This window comes from Elaeis guineensis, chromosome 6 (genome assembly GCF_000442705.2).
Source record: "Elaeis guineensis isolate ETL-2024a chromosome 6, EG11, whole genome shotgun sequence".
Classification (NCBI taxonomy): domain Eukaryota; kingdom Viridiplantae; phylum Streptophyta; class Magnoliopsida; order Arecales; family Arecaceae; genus Elaeis; species Elaeis guineensis.
Window position 1 is genome coordinate 130,263,263 of NC_025998.2, and position 14,724 is coordinate 130,277,986.

At 34.3% G+C, this 14,724-nt stretch overlaps 1 protein-coding gene across 1 annotated transcript; it reads right to left on the reverse strand.

The window, feature by feature from the left end:
- Positions 1–9,316: 9,316 nt before the first annotated feature.
- On the reverse strand, positions 9,317–14,724 carry LOC105046517 (chaperonin-like RbcX protein 2, chloroplastic). Its single transcript, XM_010925121.4, is given in 6 exon segments — positions 9,317–9,612; positions 9,687–9,752; positions 9,841–9,898; positions 9,997–10,088; positions 14,260–14,426; positions 14,429–14,724. Coding segments are annotated over 6 exon segments (657 nt in total). The 5' UTR covers positions 14,580–14,724; the 3' UTR covers positions 9,317–9,489.

Sequence of the window (14,724 nt, forward strand, 5' to 3'; positions counted from 1 at the left end):
CATAGTCCCATGGTCAATGTTGTTGATGGCCACTCTTGTCATCAGTCACTTTCTATCTTACGCTCTTTTTTTTTTCTTTTTCCTCCCTCGTGAGCTGTGTCTTAAGTTGGTTATTGTGTTGTTTGTGATGTTGTTGCTTATGTTTCTTCTTGGTCTGTGTTTCTTGTACGTCAGGGAAATCTTGGGAAAGTTACCATTCTTACTTTCAACTAATCGAACGGCTTTGTAACTTTTGTTTATGCTTCTCTTACCTGTTCATACGGTTCGGTGACTGGGTACTCAGATGACAGGATGCCCAGGCTTGTGGTCCTCAAATTTTTTTTTTTTCCATTTTTCCTCTAAGAAGATGGAATTAATTTGATGCAAGAAGTAATCCGGTACCCTGCTGAGCTGGTTGGTATGTCAAAAAATATTATTAAATTATTATTAGGTGAAAAAAACAAAGGTGCAAACATAAATGGCGAGGCTAAATTTTAATAAACTACTGTTTGAAGTATAGAGAAATTTTTTGTGCACCACGGACGGTATCAAAAATTTAATGTGAAACATACCACTTTATATGATTGATTCACGTAGCCATCGCTTTTCAACTAAAACTGCAAATGGATCAAGTCGACCCATGACCTGACCCAATCCGACTTGCTTAGATCCGATCTAACCTGTTTTAAAGGACCCATAGAATTAGATCGGGTTTTCAAATTGGATCCGTTCAATATTTCAGGTCGGATCTAGATTTACTAAATTCGAACCCAATCCAATCTAACCCAACCTGAAATCAGTATTAAATCCAATATGTAAACTATAGAACAAATAAAGTGGGATTAGAATTCCAAATACTCTTTTAGTATTGTTATTTTTCATACAATTTTACTTAATTTAATTATAAAATTTTGAGAAATTACTTATAAATTAATAACTAAGTTAAAGTGATATTAAATTTTTTTGTCATAAATTTCACATATGTTGGTTTATCATACGAACAAGATCCGACCAGAATTTAGGCTCGAGCCGGATCCAAAATTTTTAGATTCGGATCGGATTATACATGAACCTGATTCGACCCAAATGATCCAATGGGGCAAGCTTTTTGATTATGGACCCAACCCAATTCGACCCGACTTTCAATTGGATTGGATCTGGATCCAACATTAGTGTATACCCTGTTTTAATAAATCAGCCCACCCGATTTTGGCCCATCAAGCCCACAGAGAAAAAAAAAATTGAACGAAGACTCCCAACTGGAGTCTTCTTCTTCCTCCCCTTGCCCGATTAGATCAAGGACTCCTAGGGCAAATAAAAATCCTAGGAAGAGCCCTATAAAATTCTTTCTCCTCCATGACCAGCCACGGCGAGCACCAATTTCTCCTTCTTCTTTCTCTCAGATTTTCCCATTGAAGCCATTGATGCCCTCTTCGTGTTTGCCTCAAATTCTCACCAGATACTTCATCAGAGTTGGAGGTAAGCTTCGGTTCTCCTTCCTCTCTTTCTTCCCCTCCTTCCCATAGCATCATGCACCCTCACCGACCGTCGAGTTTGTCGGAAATCTCATAAAAATAAAAATTCTATTTTTGTCCTTGTTTGACTGAACTTTGTTTTCCTTTTTTCGACCACCGGTACCGTCGTTTGTAGCATCTCACCCCTAGGTTTGGACCCCCACCTCTCTACCTATTTTTCTCGAAGGTCATGGCCGCTGATGATCGGCCAATGACTAGAGAAAATCAAAGAGAAAGGGGGCGGTCCCCTATTTTTTTTTATTTTTTTCTATTTTCTTTTGGTTTGCCGCCTGCCGCCGGCCCTCCCTTGCTCCATCGCTGTCGACCAGATGCCGCCACCTACTGTCAGACTTTCGATCGTGCTGCCACATCTCGTTGGAGCACGAGCCACCAAGCCCCCCCTCGTGTCCCTCCTTTGTTCGGCCAGAAAAAGAAAGAAGAAAAGAAAAGAAAAGAAGAAGAGAAGAAAAAAAAAAAAAAAAGAGAGAAGATTTTCTCTCTCCTCTCTCTCCCTCATTCTCTCTCTAGAATCTCTCTCTTTTCTTCTCTCTAGAATCTCTCTCTTTCTCTCTCTAAAATTTCTCTCTCCTCATTTTTCTCTCTAAGAAAGACCTATAGATTTTGTATCAGGCCATCTTTTTCTCTTTTAGGGATTAATTTTGACCTTAGCCAGATGACTCCGAATCGATTTAGTGCCTAAATAAAATATCGGACTGGTCATCCAGTCAACTATTTTTTTATTATTTAATTTTATTGAATATATGAAATAAAAATTGATCATGATTTAATATTTTAAATAGGGTTATCTGATTCATTTAAAGAAGACTAAAGATCTAAGACAATTGAGGTAAGTCGATCTTACGCTGCTTATTTATTTTAAATAATCATATTTTTTATGCAAAGAATTATTGTTGATGAAATCATATTTTTCATAAAATAATGATCAGCATATGTTATATGAAAAAGTATATTTTATTATGATCATTGATTTCATGAACATATTTTATGAAAATAGCATGATTATGAAACATGAATTTTATTATTTTTTCATCTATATATATGTATGTTTTAAGAAAAAGATATAAAGATTTTAAAGGCTTTCAGATAGCTATGAATGAATTCCTATGAAAAGACCGATATCTGGAGCTAGCATCCATAAGAATACAGAACCTGCCAGCTTGTATAAAGTTGGCATATGAAATATGAATTTGTTGATTAAGAATACTGACTCTGTCACGGATATAAAGTGATCATAGTACGAATATCTGTGAGCAAGATTTAAAAATATGACATGAACACATGACAAGAATGATTTACGAAATATATTTATGAAATATTCATGATTTATACATGCATGATTAGTTTATGACTTATTTTATTATATACTCTATAAAATATTTTATTTGTATTATCTGTTATTTTTAAATATTACATTATTATGAAAAAATTTATGCTGGATCTGGTAAAGCGTATGTTCTACTTACTGGGCTAGTATAGCTCATATTTTTTTTTTTTTTGTACAGAAGAATAAGGTTAGGACCAGTGAAGAAAATTCAGGCTTGAGGATTTGCGAAGCAAGCTAGAAAATTTTATAGTAGAAGTTTAGTTTATTTTATGATCACAGGCTTGTAGTTATTTAATTATGAATCTTGAGATTTAGGTTGATATTTAGTTTGGATTTAGATGCTCTAAACCAGTTTTGATTTAATTAAATATTTGAATTGAACTTTATTATTATTTTTATTTATGATGTATCTGTTATTATATTTAAGAAGATGAATGTTGGCTTCGTATTATCGAGAGTTGCATCCCTTGATAGTATGGCCGTATTATGTCTCGAATTTATGATGTGACATTTTATGGTATCAGAGCTATAGGTTTGATCATGAGTAGACTTAAAATCTAGCAATGGGTAGATAAGTTTCATTTAGCTAGATCATGTTTAACTAAATAAGAATAGATAAATTTTTCTTAGAGTTTCTATTACTCATTTAAGGAAGTTAATTAATGCTAGTATTTTTATCTAGGTGACAATGAGCAATAAGGAGAATGAAGTCTCGACGAATCCTTCCAATAGAAAGAGAGGAGCAAGAAGAACTACAAGAAAAAATACCAACCAATCGGTTGAGCAGGCTCCTAATACACCAGCCACTCAGACAGATATTACTGGAGTATGTCAAGTAGCAGACACAAGCCGCTCCTCAACCTACATCATTAGAGTCATATTATGGGAGGTTTAAAAGGCTTAATCCATCACTGTTTGAGGAAGGACCTGACCCTCTAGTTGCAGTGACCTGAATTCGAAAGATCGAGAAGATGTTAGATGCCCTACAATATCCCGAGAACGTGAAGGTCAAATTAGCCATACCTATGCTCAAAGAAAACGCCGAGTTTTGGTGGATCACAATAAAAGCTGTCCATGAGAATATCGATGACCAATTGACTTGAGAGGAGTTTAAAAAGATATTTTATGATCAATACTTCTCCAAGATAATGAGATTAGTAAAGGAGAATGAGTTTTTAGCTTTGAAGCAAAAAAATGAAATGACAGTATTAGAGTATGCAAATAAATTCAATGAGTTAGGCCGTTTCTACCCTTAGCTTATAGAGTCCAAAAGGAACAAAGCTAATAGATTTGAGCAAAGATTAAGATATGGGATTCGGTCTCAATTGTCTTCTCAAATTTTTAATGATTATAAAGATGTGTTAGAATGAGCTTTGAAAGTGGAGTTTGAGATAAAAAGATCAGAACAGGAGAGGAGTAACAAAAAGAGATCGAGACTAATAGAAAATTTAAATGATCAACAGAAAAATTCTACTAATATTGCAGAGAATAATAAAGAAGCTATGATCTGTGAGTATTGTGACAAAAATTATTATGGACCTTGTCTTAAAAAGCTAGGAGCATACTTTTCATGCAGCAGAATAGGACATATGGCACGAGATTATCCTATTAAAAAAAAAAGATAGTTCAAAGACTTTTAAGCTAGCAGATCAGAAATAATAAGAAAATGCACGGATGTTCATTTTAACTCAACAAGGTGTCAGTACAAGCAATCAAGTAGTTACAGGTACCATTCTAATCACCCTATAGATGCTCATATGCTATTTGATTATGAATTTTCTCATTTCTTTCCTTTACATCTTCCAAGTAATAACTATATAGAATTGAATAAGCCACTATATGTTATATCTTCTCTTAGAAAAGTTACTTTTATCAATGTCTTGTTAAAAAAAAAAATTAAATTTTAAATGAGGAAGTTAGGATTGATGAAACCAGATCTAAGAGTATAGTAAGGATAGTATGAAGATTAAGATCTCTATTGATAAAAGAGTGAAGATATACCAAATTTTGAGGACGAAATTTTTTTCTAAGGGGGTAGAATGTAATACTCTATTCTAATAAATCAGCCCATCTGATTTTGGCCCATCAAGCCTATAGAGAAAAAAAAATTGAACGAAGACTCCCAACGGGAGTCTTCTTCTTCCTCCCCTTGTTCGATTAGATCAAGGACTCCTAGGGCAAATAGGAACCCTAGGAAGAGCCCTATAAAATCCTTCCTCCTCCATGACTGGCCACGACGAGCACTAATTTCTCCTTCTTTCTCTCGGATTCTCCCGTTGAAGCTGCTGACGCCCTCTTCGTGTTTGCCTCAAATTTTTGCCGTAGACCTCATCGGAGTCAGAGGTAAGCCCCGACCCTCCTTTTTCTCTTCCTTCCCCTCCTTTCCATGACATCGTGCACCCTCACCGACCATCGAATTCGTCAGAAATCCCATAAAAACATAAATTCTATTTTTGTCCCTGTTTGACCGAACTTTGTTCTCTCTTTTCTGGCCACCGACACCGTCGTTTGCAGCATCTCACCCCTAGGTTTGGACCTCCACCTCTTTACCTATCTTTCTCAAAGGTTATGGCTATCGGTGATCGCTAATGACCAGAGAAAATCAAAGAGAAAGGGGGTGGTCTCTTATTTTTCTAATTTTTTTTTAATTTTCTTTTGGCCTGCCGCCGGCCGTCCCTTGCTCCATCACCGTCAACTAGACACCGCCACCTACTGCTGGACCTCCGACTGTGCCACCGCACCTCATCGGAGCACGAGCCACCAAGCCTCCCCCTCGTGTCCCTCTTTTGTTCGGCCAGGAAAAGAAAGAAGAAAAGAAAAGAAAGAAGAAAAGAAGAGAAGAAAAAAAAAAAGAAGAAAAAAAAGAAAGAAAAAAAAGAGAGAGAATTTTCTCTCTCCCTCTTTCTCTCTCTAAAATCTCTCTCTTTTTTTCTTTCTAAAATTTTTCTCTCTAAAATTTCTCTCTCCTCCTTTTTCTCTCTAAGAAAGACCATAGATCTTGTATCGGGCTATCTTTTCCTCTTTTAGGGATTCATGTTGACCTCAGCAAGATGACCCCGAATCGATTTAGTGCCTGGATGGTCCATCAGACTGGTCACCCAGTCAACCATTTTTTTTATTATTTAATTTTATTGAATATATGAAATAAAAATTAATCATGATTTAATATTTTAAATACGATTATCTGATTCATTTAAAGAAGACTAAAGATCTAGGACAATCGACGTAAGTAGATCTTACGCTGTTTATTTATTTTAAATAATTATATTTTTTATACAAAAATTATTGTTAATAAAATTATATTTTTTATAAAATAAGGATCAGCATATGTGATATGAAAATGTATGTTTTATTATGAGCATTGATTTCATGAATATGTTTTATAAAAATAGCATGATTATAAAGGATGAATTTTATTATTTTTTCATCTATATATATATATATGTATGTTTTAAGAAAAAGATGTAAAGATTTTAAAGACTCTTAGATAGCTATGAACGAATATCTATAGGAAGGTCGACATCCGAAGCTAGCATCCATAAGAACATAGGCCCTGCCAACAGATACAAAGTTGGCATATGAAATATGAATTTATCGATTAAGAACACTGGCCCTATCATGGGTATAAAGTGATCAGAGCACGAATATCTGTGAGCAAGATTTAGAAACATGATATGAACACATGACAAGAATGATTTACGAAATATGTTTATGAAATGTTCATGATTTATACATGCATGATTGGTTTATGACTTATTTTATTATATGCTTTATGAAATACTTTATTTTATATTATCTGTTATTTTCTAAATATTACATTATCATGAAAAAATTTATGCTGGATTTGATAAAGTGTATGTTTTACATACTGGGCTAGGGTAGCTCATATTTTTTTTATTTTTATTTTTTTTGTACAGAGGAATAAGGTTCGGATTGGTGAAGGAAATTCAGGTTTGGAGATTTGTGAAGTAAGCTTAAAAATTTTATAGTGGAGGTTTAGTTTATTTTATGATCATGAATTTATAGTTATTTAATTCTGAATCTTGAGACTTGGGTTGATATTTACTTTTGGATTTAAATGCTCATGATCCAATCCAATCCGACCCATTTGTACCCCTATTTTCAACGCATATTTAATATTTACAGTTTCATTTTTTCATTTAAAAATTTTGTATGATGAAAATATCGCTGTTTTTTGAAAAAAAAAATTATGACATCCCGTGGCATATTATGATTTTCTACACACAGAATGTCATAATATAGTTTAGAAAATTATGACATCTTATGGCATATTAGAAAAAACTTATGATATTCCGTAACATATTATAACATCCTGTGTCAAAATTATGACTTCCTGCACGCAGGATGTTATAATATGAACATAAGATGTCATAATTTTTTCCAAAGAGCAGGGGCATTTTTGCAATTCAAATTTTTCAAATGAAAAAGCAAAACTGCTGGCATTAAATATATATTGAAAAATAATAGTTATGTGGATCAGTCACATAAAGCGGTATACTCTACGTCAAATTTTCTATACTGCGGTGCATAAAAAATTTCTCTTGAAATAAATCACAGCAGCGGTGCCCATCCAATGGGTGGGGTTATATGTGGGTCTTAGCTCATGTTTGGCGCAACTTATCCAACAAGAGCCCAACTCAAAATAGTTTTAGCTACGTTCGATCTGAAAGGTTCAGGCGGGTTAATCGGAGTTTATAAATTAATCTGTTCATATTATAAAGTTATGATTCTATCCATTAGTTAATCAGGTCATATTGAAAACATGAGAGCATACAGTATAAAATATCCACTTCACCTGACAATCTCAAACTTCATGTAAATAAAAAAAGGTGGGGAAAATTTAATAAAAAAATAAAGATTAGGACACTTTCATAACAAGAAAGCAATTAATGATGTGCTTACTGAATCCAACATAAAGTATTAAAGTAGAAGTTATCTTAGGGTATGACGAAGAAGATTTTCTAAGGATAACAGGATGTTGGGACTCTATGGAAGAATTTGGTTAATAGAGAGTAAAAGAGGGGAGAAGAAAGAAATAAAGAAGGAAACTCAGATATTAGATGAAAACTGAAATAGTAGACCAATTATAAAATAACTGGTGGTAGTATATAACTAAGAATGCATGATTTTATAAAGTTTCAGTTTTTTGGTTTATATTTATCTAATTGATATGGTTGAGGTTAATATTGGAATACTACATACTCTTTCGTCACCATAATAATTGTATATTAATGAAATAAAAAAACCTCTATATAAGACAATGATAATCGTAGATTAATTAGTCCGATACTTAGTACACACCATGCCAATGTTGAATTTTGTGCAAATTCTAAAATAGATTGTACATTGCTCAATTAGCTTGTAAATGTGAGCATAGATTTTGTTTTTTTTTACTTAATTGAAGATCCTATTTTTATTCTATCTTGTGTTGTATATAGACATTTTTGAGTAAAGATTTTAGTTGTACAAAATATGATGCATAGCTACTTTGTTCAATTAAATCTTGTAATTATCGAACCAACCCATTCTGAAATAATTTTTTCAAAAATAAAACATGATCCACAAATCTTTAATATAAATTGGGTTCTTAGTTGTAGTCCTTGAAATACAATATATTCTAATTTGTGATTTTTCATCTTTCTCCTAAAAAGTAATTTTTAAAAACTGAAATTAAGGATGACCATACATGAATTGCTAATTCAACACAAACTCAACCTGCAATGAGCAAAACAAAGATAAATTATATAAAAATATATAAAAATTTATATTAGGAAAAAAATCCCATATTACAGTAAAGTTTTGCTATGGACCCTTGATTTAGTAAAGAGTTGTGCTTGTTAAAAAGCACGGAACAAAAATTTGGCCAATCTATCTTTATTGTTTGGCTATGTGGGTTGTAAAGCTAGCTCCTCGGAGGGAGTCCAGTCAGCTGAAAATTTCACTAGCTTGAGGATATTTTGAAAATGAGTTTATATACTCTATGCACATGCTCACATTGCTTTGATCATGTTTGGTTGCTCGAAATTGATGTGGAAAAAGATATTATTTTCCCATTCCAATTCATTTTCATGTCTAATAGCTTATTCGGACATGAGAATATGAATTCCAATGGATTTTGGATTCACACAAAAGGAGGCTAAAACCAAGAGGAAGCTTAAATATTGTTCATTCCTGGTGCTACTTATGTATTTGAGTTATAATACAAAGAGCTTTTCTCACATATTATATTTATAATATATTATTAATAGTATCCTTATCATGTCATGATTAAAAAATATCCCCTAATTTAGCTAGCTCTCTCCCTTCCCCCTAATTTTTCTCAAACAAATCTACTACCATATATATAGTTGAACAAGCAAATATATACAAAACCCTAACATTATAAGAGCATAAAGAGATAATCCACATACCAAAATCATCAACTTCAAGCTAAATTGCAAACCTACAAGAAAATTGGTTGGTATAGAATGCTTATATGGTTGAGAACTGAGATGCGCCACTTGATATTCCTTGTTAGATTGTACAAGATTATATATACATAAGAACTCCTGAGATGGAAATCACTGAGAACGTGACAATAGTAATCAACTAGACTGTAAGATTAGTGTATTGCAACTGCAACCATATCTGTCAGCCAATCTTCTCTGTGTTTGTGTCATCAGATGGCCATATGACTGTCTCCATTAACCTTTCACGCATCAGCTGCAAGTTCTCATCGGAAATTTGTTGATACATTTTCGCATGATCACATTTCTGATCATCAAAAGGATAAGTTTATTTTTTACACCGAATAAGCTGTGATTCTAAATTAAATTTACGCATATTACCTTAATCCATTTACCATATAGGTGAAGGCGTGTGATCATCACTCTTTCCGCTAGGTCTTGCTTCTCCTACAAATTGTACAAGGGGATAAAATGTAATTATGACTCTTCAGAATAAATTATCACATTCTGAGCACTAGGAGGCTATTGATGCTACCTTCCCAAGAACACTTAGAAATTGTTTACCATCACTTGGTTTGTTGTCTGCAACAAAACTGTAAGATATCATATGAATATAAGCATGCAAGCCATGATAGGTATAGCACTAAAATATGGGATAAAATAGTAAAATATGGGATATAAATTGACTTACTTATAGAACCACGTGTACTTTGGTGGGTTCATTTCATAAAGCTGGTGAAGAACAGTCCTTACAGCTTTGTAGGTGAAGTAATTGATAAGTTGCTGAAAGGCAAGAAGTTCACAGTTATGCCTCAAAAACACCATACACTTGGACAAACAGAAAACTAATACTCCAATTTTGTTTAATTATGTATGCAGATGACCATCTCATACAAGATAACATTTAGCCAATATCTGAAAAGAATAAAATTAACGTAAGTAGCATAGCAATCACTTTACAACTGGAAAAACAGATTATGGAATTAATAGCTCAAGTAACAAATTATCACATTGGAAATTGTGACAGCTAAGTTTTACAAGGGCTATTTTCAGATATTTATCTTAATACATAGCAAATGGCTAACGACATAATTTTGCACATTACTGTGATTAAGTCATAAGTATGTTAAATGCAGCCTTACAAAGAAAATGTATATAAAGCAATGATTTATGCATGAATTTTTCTCTTTTCCTTTTTGTGGCAAAAAGACACCAGCAACATCTTGTAGGCAGGATTGCTACTATTAAAAAAAAAAAAAAAACTATAGGCAGGATCTGAAGACAGATCTCATTACAATTGTGCACCAACACTGTGACTCAAATACTTTGCATGCCATTAGATGTTGGTGGAAGTTCCCTAGTTTGTCCCACCAATACCATAAGGTAAAAGTAACATCAACTGTCCAGGAATTACCAGGTTCTCTAAAAGAAACTAACAGGAGAATTATCAGGGTAGTTTCCAAAGTTAGAAAAGCCATTTTCCCTGAATTAACGTGCTGAATCCTTAGAATGTTTCCTTCAACAGATTCAAACTGAATGCCACCATCTTGCATATCCAAGCAAAAGTTGAGCCCATTAAAACAAAGTCACAGAAAAACTAACAAATAATTCTAATAGTGCAAAAGACATGACCATAATATTCATAAATATTCCACAATCAGTTTTGAAGACTTTATTGGGAAATAACAAAACTGAAAATAGAACTTCAACATAAATCAAGTTCCTCTTACCCCAAAACCCTTGCAAAAAAAAAAAAAAAAAAAGAAGAGAGAGAGAGAAAAAAATGGGCACCATATAGAGACAGAACAGGATGTTTCAGCAAATTTAAAAGTTTTCATAGAATAACGAATGTCTCTACTAACTGGTGTTTAGCTATATTGAGTTAATCATTGGAGACATCATAGCATTATTTTACAACATAGGAAACTGTATAACATGGACATCTAGCAGGTTACAAATCAACATTGTACTACAACAAAGCAACAAGTTTGGTGACAGACACCTTAGTTCTACAACTTAGACTGGTGATTGGAAAGGAATACTACACTCATTTCACAACAGTCTACAACTTCAGGCGACAACTTTAAGGATTAAAATGATGTTTATACCATACTGCATTTGCAAAATGACTTGTGCTTGAAAGTTATTGACACAGGGAAGGCTTTGTATTTCTGCATTAGTGTGACACTTTGTCATGATGTGCATCAGTCCATATCAATGTGTAATGAAATGGTAGTCACCTTTAAAGACCAATACACCGTGGTATAGGCTTGTACCTTGCCTTTCCATTTTAAACATGTGTTTGACCATCTAAACAGCTCTAATAGACTAATACTATTTAAGATGATGTATATTTCCTCCACAATTTGTCACCTTTTTTTCCTTTTTTTTTACTAAAGGTTAATCTGCAGATTAGAGGAAACATCAGAAATCAAGGTAATCACAATATATAAGCTTCCACCATACTGACATTTTGACAATGCATGAGCTTTACATAGTACAGCCAATATATATATGGCTAATACAACATCTTGTCAATTACAAACATAGTATATGTGCCCCTATACTTCTATGAACTCTGGGCTTATTTGTGTTGCCCATATACAACATGTTTGTATGACATAAGTTTCTGCAGAAAATTACTTGAAAACTATGCGATGCATATGATAAATAAACAGGACATATACATTTAAGACTGTATGATACTAGATTTCTACAGGTTAGTTTCGCAGATTAAACAAAAAATATGCTTTTCTGTTAAAGACATTTACACACACTAGCATGCCTACGTATGTAATCAATGATGCTACCTGTGCTAGCTCATAACCAGCATGAGAATGACATGAGACACTTTAACTCTTGAATAAAATATATCTTCAATGAATGCAGTTGATTTATTAAGGGCATAACAACTCTATACTTCATGTGCAGCCTGTCTGTTTTGAAGGCAACATAAATAAAAAGTGATATTTTCTTTGTTTGAGCAAATGTCAGCACCAACCTCAAGCCCCACTTATGAGTAGGATTGGTGTTGTATGGGAAACAATCATAAATAATTTAAAAAGCTCCAAATAAATCACAATGATTCCAATACATAATATGGAAAACTGATCTTATATAACAGGCCAGCACTTGCAGATTTCTTCAAAAAAAAAAAAAAAGACGCGCCTGCAGATTGTGGTGACTCCGACATGACCAAGTTGTTCTCAATCTCAGACCCCAAGTTTGCAGCAAATCAAACCAACAAAGACATAGATTGCTGACAGGTTTCATCATTTTCTTGTTCATTTAACTTTTCTATATTGTTAAAACTTTATGGAAGATCTTCCCCAATTTCAAAAGTAATAATGCATTTGCAGAAGAGAAAGGAGAAAAATGGCATATAGAATAAGTTTTTATGGCCCATCCAATCTTGAATCCATTGACTGAAGTCTCCATAAAATCCTAAAGTATTATATGTTCCCAGGTCATCTATCTCTCTTGCCCACTTTCTCTTGGAAGAAATCAATTTAACCCATTAAGAATTGCAAAATCTCAATGATAGCCAAAATCTGACTTGAGGAGGAACAACCTCATAAGGAATTCAACCTGAGAAATATGCATGCGCTCCCTCCTTCCTGTTTGCCTTTTCATCCTGTTCACTTATCACATCTCTCTAACCTCCTCTCAAGCATCTGTTTCTAGCAGACATTAATTCTAGAAAAGGAATACTCAGATGAACTTTAGTTGTGTAAACTCCCAATATAAATGCTGAAACTCAATATATGAAAAACTCTATGAAACCCAACTTATTAAAAAAGAATCGCAGTTCGCAGCTGAAAATTCCATTTTTAATGAGCAATGCAATGTAATAGACATGAACTATGGACAGTTCTCTAACACATGTCCCAGCCATTGTGCATGTTTCTTCATGGCATTGGCACCAGATAAATTAGCACGAACCATTTATCCTTTACATTACTCTACCCCTTTTTTTTTTTGAAAAGAAAGTCTTCCTTTCACAATGACCTCCAATTTGGTACACCATCCTCTAGTTAACCTGCTGATTTCTTCTAGCTTCAACCACAGCATAGCCGTATAGATGTGATGATTGATTAGATGCCTATCAATAATCAACCAAGTCACGTCATTGCAACCCACACCCTTTTTGCCACATAATGTTTTCTTACTATTTTCATGTCCCTCGCACCTAAGCACATTCTTCATCTTCAGCAACTCCAACCATGACAAGAATGATCTCCTTTTATTGTAGTACATTATAGTTTAGTGTTCCTTAACTCATATCTTCAAGGAAAATCAATAAGTTTCTACCTGTGAGCACAAGGCCTTCAATGTGATTGCAGCAGTAATTTACAAGGCCTTCTTTCCAACAACAGTAGCATGCAACATTTTTTTACAAATTCTAACATCTTTTTCTCTTTCCTACAAGATGGAATATCTACCATAAGGATATTTAGCATCCTTTCCATAAAACAGAGAGCGACATTGGAGGGAGAAAGGGCAAGACATTATCTTTATCCGTTACTTCAAGCATACTTAATCCAACTAACTAATAAACTCATTGAAGATATCTAGATGATTGAACAGATGTCTCTATGCTTTCCTTAGTCTGGAACATATATCATGTTATTCTCCTAAGTCTAGCATTAAGAGAGAGGGAAAAAAAAAACATAGATATTTGCCTTATGGCACATGCATACTGCCAAAACAATATAAAATAATTTTTTTAAAAAAAAGGGGCAGCTATTTATTTTTTGAAAACCCGGGAGTCCTTGAAGTTAGCTCCTTATAAATCTAAAGTCATCACCAAACACATAACAGATCAATAGAAGCTGTATAGAAACGATTCGATTCAATCACCTGGGACAATATCCATTTACTCATGGACCAAAACATATATTAAAAAAAAAATGAAGAAAAAGTAAAGATTGAATCAGAGGGCACTTCAGCTTACCACATGAACATCCTCGAAGCCCTCTTCATACTGCCCGGCGAATTCATCCACGACAACAAGTCTCCTGCTCTTGCTGTTGGTCCACTGCTTCCTGGATCGCGCGGAGGGACGCCTCCCTTGCCAGGTGTCGACGAAGGAGCTGCTCAGCCCCAAGGAGCCCGCCGAGACCTCGACGCCTTCCGGCATGTCGGAATCCTGTGAGCGTCCCCGCTTCCCCTGAAATTGAGATTGGAGAGAGGGAGAGCGTCGACGCAGAGGCAAGCGGTGGGATGGGAGTCGACGGCAACGGAACCGATCGCCATGGACCGAGCTCCAGCCATCTCACCAGCGCAGAACTGCTAATATAGCACCCGTTCAAGAAAGAGAGCAAGAAAGCGAGAAAGAATAGCTTCTCGATATCAAATTTTAACTAGAATCCGGATGGGGTGGAGAAAATAGAGGGTGGAACAGGGCATTATAGATTTT